Raw genomic sequence first — 13,877 nt, 5'->3', positions numbered from 1 at the left:
CTTGCCATGACCACTTAAGTAGGAGTCAGACATGGTACATTAATTTAATATTCTCAATAATGTTATTCTTACCTGGCCACTAAAATAGCTCTCAAGATTTGCTATCCATCTCAAATGCTGACTCTTTGTATAAATCAAACCCACTACATGTAATAAATAATCTTAGAAATGTTGTACTTTACAGAACTAAATTACATATTACTTAATATTTTCAAATTCTTATCATTTTACCTAACCGCAACCAACTTGCTGTCAAGATCTTTATGAAATTGGCTTATCTCCCCTCTTTATAAAGTTTTTCTTCTACACTTACCTGAGTCTCCATTACTTAATTCCATTCCCCTTACAAATTACTTAAATATTGCTTAAAAAGTCTCTTGAATACTTATGATTACATGGTTATAACCTGCAACTTGTTCTTGAAACTTTTATATTAACCTAAGAAACCTACCTTTGCCCGTGTACACAAGTACCTATTAGCTATGGCACAGGGAACTTTGCATATAATAACATTTCAAATTCTTTAGAGGCCAGCATATACCAAATATCAATGCATCAGAAATATTTTACATAACATGTCTTCATAGCAAATAATATAGAATACATAATTATATAACAAGCAACAATTAAGTCCATTTTCAGCAAATACAAAAATTTTCAAACAAATCTTATCTAAATTAACCATCCATTAAATATGTAAATATAAATTGCAAACGTCATATCATGATAAATAGATCTTTTTTTTATCTTTAAATAGTAAGAAAATTTTTTTGGAAGTGCTCAACTTCTGAACTATATCTTTTTTAATTACAAGAATTTTTTTTTCAAATTTTATAAAATAGAACGGATATGTTAAAGTAAATACACAGGAAGTTGATGTACCTTTCCCGGGCATTGTTGGCCTGACGTCGTACTCTCTCCCTTTCCGCCTTGGCTTCAGGAGATTCATCTTCGTCATTGGGTTCACTTCTTCTAAAACAAATTACAGCATATAATCTGTTGCTTGGACAAAAAAGCCTTCTCAGAATCTACTCAAGCGGGACCAGTAGTTCTAACAAAGACCAATTAAAACAAAAAAAATTGAAAAATTCATTTTAAATTCTTTTCCAATTTTGTAATGTATAATTTTCCTATTCTAGTACCCTGCTAAACTGGTGTCGTCTCCGTACCTAGATCTCTTACTAGGGGGACCGTTGCCCCCGGGAGAGGTGACACTACTCTTTGACCCCTCCCCCGAGCTCTCGCTTTTGGTCGAGTCGCCGTCGATTTTGTCCATCTTCTCCTCTTTCAGGGCCAGGCTGGCTTTCTCTGAAGGAGCACCTGTTTAAAAAAAATCATTTCCTTGAGTTACCTCCCTTTCCATATAACTTTTCACCTACTGCTTGCTATGATTTCTCATGCCAAACTTTTTATTATTTTTTTACACATGCATGACATCTGAGTGAAAAGGAATTTTTTATCTCACCCCTTGCACCCACCCAAAAAAAACCAAACTGTTCATACCACATGTAGACAGATACACTAACTACAAGCTAGGATTGAGACTCACCATCAAGGCTCTTGGACTCCGTGTTTTCTGATGTGTTGTGATGGCTCCCCTAAAAAATTCAATCATAAAAGTTCTTGAAACATTACAGAAAGTATGGCAAAAATTTAATGGTTTTTTTTTTAGAAAACACCATTAATCATTTGTAAAAATGAATTCATAAATCACACATGATAAAGTTAAGGGGCCTAATATAATACAGGATTTCTTCTTAGGTTATAAATCTTTTCTTTTTTTTTTCTCTTTTTTTTTCATTGGCTAAGAATTTCATATCTATATCTCTCCTCCCTCTCTCTCTCTCTCTCTCTCTCTCTCTCTCTCTCTCTCTCTCTCATATGACTGATGGAAAAAACCTTGAGAAAAGACACGCATCTGTGAAACTGCGATTTAGTGACTTTAGCCCTCCTGATTTTCCTATCTGCACAAAGACCCAAGGCCACACAAATTCTCCCACCATCACAGAACAGAACCAAACATTAAGTTCTCGAGACACATGATGCAGAAACATGGGTCCTGATAAGCTATTACTCAGGGTTGCATCCAACTCTTCAAAAGTGGAGGTAGGAAAATAACCCCAACATGTGGCTTTCCTGCCTTAAGACTAATGACATAACCGGCTTTTATGCCAAATGCACACTACCAATTTGTATACAATATTGAGCATGCACTGAAATACAATCAACATATTTCTAACAACAGGTGTTATGATGGAGTTCACGGCCAAATGACCAAAGGCAACTAAAACATTCAAAATAAAAAAAAATTTCGGAAGTTTTTTCTCTGAAAAAAAATTTCATTAATTTAAAAAATGCAACTTCAAAATCAAAGAAGCAAAACCTTAAAAAAAAAAAAAATTACCTCTATTTTCGAAGTTTCAAAAAATTTCAAAGTTCAAATACTAAATATTGCAAAGCTAGAATTTTCAAAATACCTTTAAAAATTTTTTCAAAAGGTTTGTTTTAAAATGCACTAAAATTTTTCAAACAAAAAAATAAAAAGACTTACAAATGGCCACGTCCTTTTTAGAAGTCCCGGCATGTTATAATAAGAAATATCAAACAAGTTTTCCTTCAGCATGCTGGCTTCAAAACAAAGTTCCCAACAATCTTTAAGTGGGTAAGTTATGGGGTAAGGGGCGACAATCACAGCCTCTGACTCCAACACCAGACACTCAACAACTGAATAACACCCTTGTCGTCGCAATCCTATATACCAGCCCCGCCATACTCTCTCGCAACAGCTAATGACAGATTATCAACACATTAATTAATGAATTAATGAACCCCCAAAAAAAGAAGAAAAATAAAAAAGGAATTTTTTTTTCATCATTCAAATTCGAGAAATCTGGCAGTCAAGGTCAGAAGACATCATGAAGTCTCAAGATTTCCTTGGCTGGCGACAAACCCAGGGGGAGCCAATTCGGAGAAAATTCTCGAGACTATTTAGGGCATCAATAGTCACTTGTAGAGATAGTATGTGACCGAAGAATGACAACTGATTTAATAAGCCATTTATCTCACTTCAAAGAATGTACTGAGTTTTTGTATGCCATGGCGTCGTCAGAATCGGAACGTCTGACACAGAAGATCCAAGACTGGCGTTCATTTTGACAACAAGTTTTTTTTTAATATCCATAACCCAATTCCTGTTAACTCTAAAGCCAGCCTTGGATCCAGTTCTATGCAAATTTTTCATCTTCAAAAAAAAAATGGAAGCTTTCAGACAGCCATTAATTAGAAAAGTTTTAATTGTATCCAGGATTTGTCAACTAACATGTCTGGCAAAAAAAATATATATTTTGGGATTAATCTCATAATTTATAACAAAGACAATTATACTGTGGTGCGCATGCATCTCATAATCAAATCTTTATTATTAGAAACATCATCAAAATGCCATTTGTCTTTTAATTCCATTTTCAGCTTAACATTGCAGAACACTTTGATCTTTAAATTACTGTCGCTGCAAAGTCGTCCTTTAATATCATATTAATAAAAACTATCCACAAATGCTAAAATTAAGCATTCTCTTAGATTAATCAGACATATTGTCATCTCTGCATTAATTTTTTTTTTCCAAGAACCTTACAGTGCATCGTAATTCTTTACAAATTGTCATATAAACATAGCCGTCCTTCGCTACTCTGTATCTTTGAGACGACATCCTCACTTGATCTATATCACCTTCTACTCTTGATGAATTACTAATCCCGAAAAATATAAACCTCAAATGCCACAGACTATGCATACCATTACCCCACTGATAACTTCCCAGTTGAACCACAAACTTAATTTCTACAAAAGAAAACAAGGGAAGCTAGACCAGGAGTGAAAAAAAAAAAAAATTCGGCCAAAACAATGCTATTCTCCCTTTGTTTCTCTCTATGTCTTTCTTATCATTCACTTCACAAAAAAACCTAACTCTGTATATTCCAATTTAAAAATGGCCCAAAATCTTTTTCCTGTTGCTGCCTCTGCATCTTTCTGTTTCTTTCAGTCTCCCTTATTCTTTCTGTCACTCTCTCTGTCACGCTTTCTCTTTATTCATTGTTTTCCTTTCTTCTTCTCACTTTCTCTCTCTCTTATTACAGAGCCCCTTACCATCTGATCCACATGACTGGAAATTCCGCCCATCCCAGAGTAACTGGACATTCCACTCATACCATTGGGGTGGTTCCCGCCAGAATGCATCATGGACAGATTCTGATGACCGCCACCACCACCACCCACCGCTGCTGCCGCTAGACCAGCCATCTGTGGTTCCCCTGCGTGATGCCGCAAAACATGTATAGCATCGTCTAGACGCTCTTCCATACGACTTTGCTAAAGGAAAAAAATAAAAAAAACTCTTGCTTGAGATTCAAAACAACCATTATCAATTCTTTCTTTTTTATCAACTTTTATTATTTCCATCCCCCACTCTACAATCTAAGCTGAATAGGTCCATTTTGTTAATTTTTTTCTAATTCAATTTTCTATAAACTTGACTACTTTTTATCCACAATTTTTGACAATTGTCATATTCAGGAACTATCATGCAAATTTACAGAGATTTATTATTTATTTTTTTTTGGTCAGTCATTATGCTCCAAAGATGGCGAATCCCAAACTTGTTTCAGGAAACACATTTCAAATGACCAAGCAAAAAACTCCTCTCTCCACGTTCAAAATGTAGTGATTTATGTCCATTCGGCCTTGTGATTTTTTTTACTCTCTAATTTTAGAACACTTTGCAACCATTCCTGGACCTAGCCTTGATCACTGTCGGATGTTTTTTTGACAATTAAAAAAGATTCTGCCCTTTACTTCCTATGTGGACATTAACCTTTTGCCCACATAATCAGTTCTTCATATAATTGGACAACCAATATAACACAATTTTTTATCCCTAGAATGAAATATTATTCCTCGTCATTAGAGTGCACATTTTTTTTTAAATTTTGATTTCCATAATTCCTCCCAATTGAAGAGTTCAAATTCATTAGAGCATCTAATGAGGTATGGTGCTTGATTACTCTTGGTTTTATAATTTGAAATGTGTTCACACTGCATATACTTACGCCGTATATCCGGTAATTTTCGCAATGATCTAATTTTCACTTTTTTCCCAAACTCTTTTAAATTGCAAAATATTGAATGCGCAGAAATTATATATATCCTGTATCATTTTCTGTAGGACACCTTTAAACCGCAAAAAATGACTAACGGAAATAAAAAATGCTACATATTTTTCCCATTTTCGCAAATTTTGTGACACGCGAAAAAAAAACGATATAACGTATATGATTTGGTGGATGGATAGCCAGTATCCATTTTAATTTTTGTGTTGAAATCACAACAAAAAAGAGTGCATTAGAATCCTCTATATCTCAACATCTTTCTTTTGAGCAATGAAAAATAAATACAAATTTCAGTCAGTCTTTGGTCGGACAGCCTTGTGTGTAATTGTGCCTTCCACAGAGTTCTGTAAGTTTTGTCAACTTACATGTAGTCAAGTTTTTTTGTTTAAAAAATCTGGGAATCTTTTTTCATTTTAGTTAACAATATTTCCTTCACCTCTGACACTTGTCTCTCAACATATCAAACAATTAATGAAATTCACAATTAATCAACTTCACAACACGCTGTGTTTTTGGCCTTAAATCTCATCTATCATATTAACGCAGGGTCTTTGAACAAGTCGAATTTTTTAAAAAATGTCAACAATGAGTGCGAAAAATTCTGGAAATAAAAAATTATAAATAATTTATGCTGAACTATAAGGTGACATACCACACGCAAATAGTGAACTGTCGAGATTTGCAACGAGCTCTACAAAGTCTCTTTAGAGCTCTCACAACGTCTTTGCCAGATTAAGCATAGCTAGGTCAGTTTATTAGTTATCTAGGCACATAAAAGAGTCATCAATCTGATCTGGGACCAAACACAAGGATTTCACAGAAATCAGAGCATGATTTGATGTTAATGTTAATGAAAAGATTATGATTATGAATGATTAATGGAGAGAAATATTGGAATTAATCGTTTCCACTATGTAAATGCAACAAACAAGAGTTTTGATTAATGACATTTGTGTAATTAATGATTAAAGACATAACAACAAGGAAAGGCAAGGAATTGTTTAGTCTTTGAAAAACCTTTCGATAAAAGTCGTGATTTTGTTTCAAAGAAATTCCCAGTTTATTTGTCTCCTTATATATACATAATGCATTTCTAGACGTAAAAAAAACCTGATCCGAATATCTGAAAATGTTAATATTTTTTATCTAAAAATTCTTCTTAAGTTGCAAGCTTAACTTGAAAAAAAAAATTGTATGATTTTTATTAAAAAGCTTACAAAAAATATTAGTAAGAAAAAAATTATGTTCCAGGTAAATTTGAAAACAACATTTCAATAACATCTAGAACATGTCTGTAGTAGTTATGCAAATTGACGTAAATTTGTTATAATATTAGCATTTAAGAACTTCTGGTTTTGTGGTGGGTTTTTTATCATGTAAAAAATTAAGACATTTAAGATTTAAAATGAAATAATGAAAATCAAAACTGTCAAAAAATTCACTAACAAGCAGAAGACAGAAACACAACAAGCAATGACAACAACGAACAATGAACAAGATGTGAGGATAAAAAAAAATCATGAAACCGCATACCTCGCCCGTGACAACATGCTCATGCAGAACTAGAATTGCATCATCCAGCCTCTCTTCCAATCTGCTGGGCTGTGATTGGTTAATTCAAAAAGTGCAGTTAGTCACATGCAAAACGTTACGAGAACAACATGAAAGAGAGATTGAATCGAACCATGGAAATGAAGAGGCTGAAAGATATTCCCCTTAACCTGTTATTTTATGACATAAAATGAAGATAATGAGGAAAGAAGAATGCAGTGTTAGAACATCATTACAATTATAATGAAGAGTACATTTCAATGCAGGATAAAAAAAACTGTTTTCACTATTTCTGTTAATGAGAGAATTTAAGTAATAAAATGCCTTGGTCTTAAAAAAATTCGTTTTTTTCTTTCATTTTTTTTTTTTTACTGTATAAGTGCTACTTAGAACCTCAAACTTCTTTCTTTCTTTTTGGAAATAAAAACTTTTTTTTTTTAACTATTTTTTTTTTAAAATATAAATCTTTTAACAAAAGTTTGAATATATGCAAAGATCATATTTATTACATAATTCTTTAACCTCCAACAGAGATCAAAAAATCAAAAACCCCATACAAATCATATTTGTCCTTACGTAATATATCATACTGAAACCAGGAATCATTTATCAATATTTTTGCACCTCCCTTGCCACCACCATCACGTAAAAATTTACATGTAAATGGTTTCAGTACTAAAATAAAATAACCCGGCTGATTATCTATGTGCCTTTAAGGATGACGTTTACTCAGAATGAAAAAAAATTCCACTGATGATAATGAAAAACCAACTATTGTGTGTTATAGACCTTTTATTGTTGTGTTATTTTTCATTTTCAAAAAAGTAGGTCAATGACCTACTTTTTGAGTTAATGGCCATTGTATATTTTTGGAAAATTAAAGGAAAATCACTTAAAATTTTACACTATGATTGATATTTTCTTAATTGTGAAAATAATAATAATTGCTCAACACTTTTGAAAATGAAATACAACTTCTGAATGGCAGTGACACTAAATATATACAAAGCATTAAGTTTTCCTTCACAATTTTTATAAATATTCCAGTCCGAATTTCCTCTATCACTTTTCAAATTCCTACCCATTTTTGATCCAATTTTACAAAAAATTGAATGATGATAATACAAAAACATTTATAGTATTAAACTACTTATATTGATCTTATTCTGTTTGCATATAATTTATATGATGTCAATGATCAAAATTTTGAGATATGGTGTCTTTTCTCGTTTTTAAGCAAATTTCAATATTTTTTAAATTCTTGCCATACGGTTATTATAATGAATAAATGAGGTAAAACTACCAGAAAATATGCAAAATGATATAGACTAAAATATAAAATCTTAACTTTCAATATTAGAGTACTTCCAAAAATATTTTAGCAGAAAACAAAATCTGCAAAATTTAGTTCGAATTTCCTCTGTTTGGCTAAAAGTCTATTTTTGTTTTGGCATAATTCCATAATATAGTAGTAATATCGAATGTTCTGTCAATAATAATTCATTTCACAGATACTTTTTGTGTTTAGAACAAATTTTACTAATGACATTGATCTTTATAACAATCCGAATTTGAGAACTCAAACCCTGAGTAAACAACACCCTTAAAGACCAGACTCTGATTTATAGACGACCATAGACAAGTTCAAGAACAGTTTATATGTATACACACTTATTTCCGTCATATGAATTTTGTACCCATGACCCTCTATAAGTTCTACTGTTCTCACGATGATGATGATGATTATGATGATGATGATGATGAAGATGGCATGGAAGAGAAAGAGAACTATAGCTGTGACACTGTTTGACTGAGGAGAAGATTAATGGGGGAAGCACTGGGGTTGTAGTATAAGTACCAGTGATTTATTAGACAGTACAGCACTCACTCAACTCCCGACTTCCAAGTTAAGCTACCTCTCATTACGTCAGAGGGCATGTCACTAGTTAGGAGTGTACTTTTCAATCTTTTTTCATTAGAGTGTTTTAAGGTGTTATGGGACACCTCCATGTTATGAAGTTTTATTTATCGAAATACACAATAAAATCAAGAATAATTTTATAAATAGTTTCTTGCGCAGTGGTTTAGAGGGTTCACCACAGATCTATAAGTCACAAGTTTGAATCCCGCTGGGGATTTAGAAATTGTTACACTTTCAAATTTTTGTTAACGTATTTTCTGGTTAAATATTGTAAAATTTGAAAATTCTAAACTGGTGAAGGTATTTCAATAATTATGTACTTTAATCCACATTAATATCAACTGATGCCCCATACCACCTAAACTTAGTACAGTTTCTACACGATTTCATGAAATGGCTGTTCTAAAATTTAAAAAAAAAAATTTTTGTTAGAGCAATGAGACTGGCAAAATCCCATTATTTTTAAGTATGCAATAATCTCTATTTTCATCTTCCCTTTTAATCCTTAATATTATAAATTCAGGTCTCCAAGCAAAAAAAAACATCTATAAAAAATAAATATCTATCTGATTGTTAAATATTTTTGTCTCTAATTATGTAAAGAAAAATTCTTGGAAAATGGTTTGAAATTCAGGTCATGAAAGGAAGGGAAATATTTTGAACATATGTAATGACTATTTGCAAACTCCCTCTCTAATCATTGTATGTAATTTATTATCTTGTAAATCACACATAACATTATGCAAATGAACTTCAGAGCCCTACTTAAGATAGAACTCTAAAGAGAAAAAAAATTTCAACAGCCTTTAATTAATTTAAAAACTGCAACTTCATTACAAAACATCTAATTAAGTTCAGCCAAGTCAATCATATTTGAAAATAAAATAATTTCAATTTGGAAAAAATTCTTAAAAAAAAATTTTTTTTTCAATTTTTAAAAGAAATCTTTTCATTTCATTTCATATCTCATTTATTTCACTTTTTTGGTAATGGGGCGGAGAGAAGTTTGAAAATAGAAAATTGGCGTCCGACTTAATAAGGCTTGACAGCAGTGGCCCTTTTTAGACCATATTAATGCCCTTAAGAAGAAGGGCCTTTTATAAAGATAAACATTATTTTAAGACTTAAAGTTTTGGAATTGTTCCTTTACTAGATGACAATTTATGGCTAAAAAAATTGTTTAAGCAGATGTGATGGATAGTCTGTTGACCATCAAGCTTCCATTAAAACTCTTGTGGCCAATCAGTTTACACTTGGAAGAATAAGGGAAGACCCCCCAATCTAATACTGCTGATTGGGAAAAGTTTTATCCTAATTTTCCGACAGGGTCAGAGCAAATGAAGTGGATTCTGATAGATCACTCTCTTGAATATTAACTGTCATAAACAATGCCAAGGAACTGTAATTAGATTTCATTTGATCACAAAGAGTCTGCACTAAGGAATGGGGGTGACAAGGTGTTTTATGTTGATAGTGTCAATAAATATACAGTAGGAGTTTGAAGGATTTACTGTATTGCACTCCAGATATATGACAAAAGCAACCTTTTTCCTAATAATAAAATGGATTAATTAGAATTTTGACATAAGCATCCTTTTCATAATAATAAGATGGAGAAAATCTAGACAAATTTAACATTACTGCACTAAGCTTAAATGCATGTTGCGATTTATAATGCACCAGAGTTATCAATCATAACATCAAATGTGAAAATTTAAAATGTAAAGTTGAACATGTCCTCTTACGACAGAAAAAAAATTCCCAAGGACAAACTCCGGCACCTATTGGCTAAAAATATACACCAATGTTTCTACAACATGCAAACAAAACCAACAAACTAGGGTGCACAGTGGGGGGATAGGCATTACAGGAGCGGTGGTTGGGGGACTTACCAGAGAATGGAGGGGGTTTCCCCCTTCAAAGTGGGGCGAGGTAGAAGTCTGGGTGGATGGTCTCTGCCACTGACTTGATGATCCTAAAACAGAAAGCAATTCCTCAGCATCACAAGAGACAGAAAAAATATATTTTGAAATTTCTCTCATATTGCATATATATAATACATTTATTAATTGGATCTTGATGAAGTCCCCACCACTGATATGGGTCTTATAAAGTCAAGTAAAGTTAATTCCAAAAAAAAATTGATGACCTTGAAATAAAATATTTGACCTTGACACCAAACATTTTGACCTTGACCTGTAACAGCAAGTTCTTACCTGGGGGTGGTGAAGATACTGGGGTGGAGGGATTTGAACCGTAGCTACTATTGGTATGATCTGTGGGTGAATATATCTGTTCAAATAAAGAGAAAGAAACACATCTTAAACACTTCCAACATTTTCATCTAAGTTTTAGATTATATCAAAAGTTAAGTTGTCCATCTTGAATTTTTCAATTCTGTGTAGTATTGTGTTACAATGATACTCTGCCACTTATCAAGCAAAAAACTTTATTCATTGTTCTTGTGTTAAAAGCATGCTTTTTTAAAATTTAATAATCTCTACTTATTGAAAGGAATGATTAAACTTTGATGTTAAAATAACCTCACATATTCCTGCAAAATATTGATAGAAGTGACCCTGTTACGACTTACAGATGCCAGAGCTTTGTTGATGGCGTCCCCGGTCTGCGACCCCTGACCCCCGCCTCCGCTGCCCCCACCATTGACCGTGGGTGAGGTGGTGGAGTATGAGGTGGTAGGGATGGTGGTGCCCGGTCGGAATGTTGACATGGGGGGTAGTCCCAGGTTGTCCTGGGGTGGAGGAGGAGGAGGAACATTGGAGTAACCCTGTAAAGAGAGACAGAAGGTCAGTCAATAATTAAAGTAGCGAAAGTACTCCAGGCACATAATCAAAGTACCGAAAGTACTCCAGGCCATACTTGCCAACTGACCCGATTTCGTCGGGTCACACCCGATTTTTCAACCCTTCACCCAATTATTTTTTATGACCCGGCGGGTCATGCTTTTCACCCGATTTTGGTCGAACAACCCGAAAATCTCCCGATTTCCGGATTTGGTTCGTAAATTACGTTGCGCGTTTGACTTCCAGTTATGAACCCAAGCTGAGCTTGGATTTACGTAACGCGTTAACAATGCCGATGGCTATTACAGTCACATTAAGTGTAATTATTATCGTGAGTTGTTTTGACTTAGCGAAGGTTTAAATCATTAAGTGTGATGGCTTCCAATAAGAAAAGGTCTTCATCGGGGCCAGTGGAATCAAAACCAACAAAAAGAAAATGATATTTTTGTACCTATCAACATATCTGGGAAAATGAATTCCCATAGGTAAAACAAAGTAATCGAGTACAAAACGAGGCTTTTGTGTTCTATGTAACGCACATTTGAATATTGGATTTTGTGCCCAAAATGATCTGACTAAACATTCAAAAACGCTAAGTCATATATAGAATGCTTTTTAATACACAAAGTCTTCCAAGTCACTTACAACTTTCATGCCATCATTTACAGAGTTCAAAAGCAAGGTTAATGTAGCAGAAACTCTTTGCATTTTTTTTAGCTGAACACAACCTACCATTTTCTGTGTCAGATCACTTTACAAAATTCAAAATCAGCAACTGTTAGTTAAAATGCTTCTTTGCAATAAAGTATTACACATAAGTTTTAACACATATTTCTATTGTATATACCTATGAAATGCATGGTAAATATGTCGTGAATGTCGTTACGCGCTATGACCAGATTTTTTACTTTCCAAATCTGGTCATGACCAGATTTTCACATGTTGGAGGTTGGCAAGTATGCTCCAGGCACATAATCAAAGTACTGAAAGGACTTAACACACACAAAACAAGTGTGTCAATTATCAAATATACTCATAGCATTAACTCATATGTTAATAAGTTATAATAAGAACTGATGGTTATATGTTATTAATCTCAATACTCATATACTGACAAAGAAATACACTACCAGAAACATAGCTATATTTTAATTTATTGAAGGTAAAGAGTTAGTACCAGTATCTCTCTGCTAACTTTTTATTCAGATTTAAGTTGTATTTATCACACATTAAAAAGAGTCCAAGATGGTCATCATGTTTTACTGGTAACATAATTGAGTTTTTGATTTGAAAATAATGCAATATCAGGTATTCCAAAAAGCCTACATGTACCACTACACAGTCAACCATCAATGTTTACACTTCATTACCCCCTTTATTCCTCCCTTTGTTTTCATTTATTGAATCTGTTTCCTATTCTTATCTTCAGAGTAACACCTGTTGCTGAAGCCTGAAGCTTTAAACTGTTGAACATGATGGAGATTTTGTTCTACATTATTTACATAAGAGGAGCAAATTGATAAAGAAAACAACTAATACTGGACAAAGTCTCTCTCTCTCTCTTTCTCTCTCTCTCTCATTTAATTGTTCTAGCAAACAGGTCCATTATTTTTCCATTTCAAGGACTTCTTTCAAGACAGTAGAGTTTACATGCCTCTAGTTATAAGACAATTTAATCCAATAAAAATCCCATTTTTCCTCAATTTTAAGTAAGCTGGTACAATGCGAAGCTAAACATCACACACACACACACCACTTTACCTAAAATAAGTTCGTATCATCATTGAATTTAATGTTTCTATGGAAACGGATTCACTCTGGCAGATCGATTTTTTTTTGGGGGGGGGTTTGGGTTCCAATAAATGAGCCTTGGACATATGAAAGTAAAGCATGCCAGTATTGAAGATATTCTAAGTTACATACTGGAAATTATATTAACTGCATGGAGAACAGGACTCTCAAAAGAAGTTGAAGTAGGTATCAGAATTTTAATTCATTCTAATATATACAAATGAAGAAACTGAAGCCACAGCATGCTCATTCATACTTTTTCTAATGTTGAAGCAGAGTACCACCTCCCCTTCAAAAAGAATACAAGAGGGGAAAAAAACCCAAAAATTAAGAACATGATCTCGCATCTGGTTCGGTATAAAAAGCTTTGTGTGACGAACTTCATTCTGGTAACCACGGTAACAGGGGTTACATGTCAGTGAAATAGAACTGACCCATTCCCTTCTGCCCCTGTCATACCCACTCAAGCGTAAACCAGACGACAGACGAGAGCCCGTAATCTCCCAATTATATTGGTTTTTTGTATCCTAAATCATCTTCTCTCTCTTTTTTTTTGTTCCAAAAATGACTGCGTTTTCAAATTGATTTCCGATTCTATTTTTGCAATTTGTGCTACATCTCAAAATACGTAATTTGCATTCAGAA

At 33.4% G+C, this 13,877-nt stretch overlaps 1 protein-coding gene across 1 annotated transcript in view; it reads right to left on the bottom strand.

The window, feature by feature from the left end:
* Window positions 1-13,877, bottom strand: part of LOC128171805 (transcription factor 12-like) — a 63,272-nt gene that overhangs the window by 7,455 nt on the left and 41,940 nt on the right. Inside the window, 8 exon segments of the mRNA XM_052837592.1 lie at window positions 883-969; window positions 1,143-1,320; window positions 1,550-1,598; window positions 4,147-4,368; window positions 6,699-6,767; window positions 10,530-10,612; window positions 10,854-10,929; window positions 11,231-11,425. Coding sequence (XP_052693552.1) covers window positions 883-969; window positions 1,143-1,320; window positions 1,550-1,598; window positions 4,147-4,368; window positions 6,699-6,767; window positions 10,530-10,612; window positions 10,854-10,929; window positions 11,231-11,425 — 959 coding nt within the window.

This window comes from Crassostrea angulata, chromosome 2, assembly GCF_025612915.1.
Source record: "Crassostrea angulata isolate pt1a10 chromosome 2, ASM2561291v2, whole genome shotgun sequence".
Lineage (NCBI taxonomy): Eukaryota > Metazoa > Mollusca > Bivalvia > Ostreida > Ostreidae > Magallana > Magallana angulata.
The sequence above is the reverse complement of the archived record's forward strand: the minus strand, read 5'-3'. Positions and strand labels throughout refer to the sequence as shown.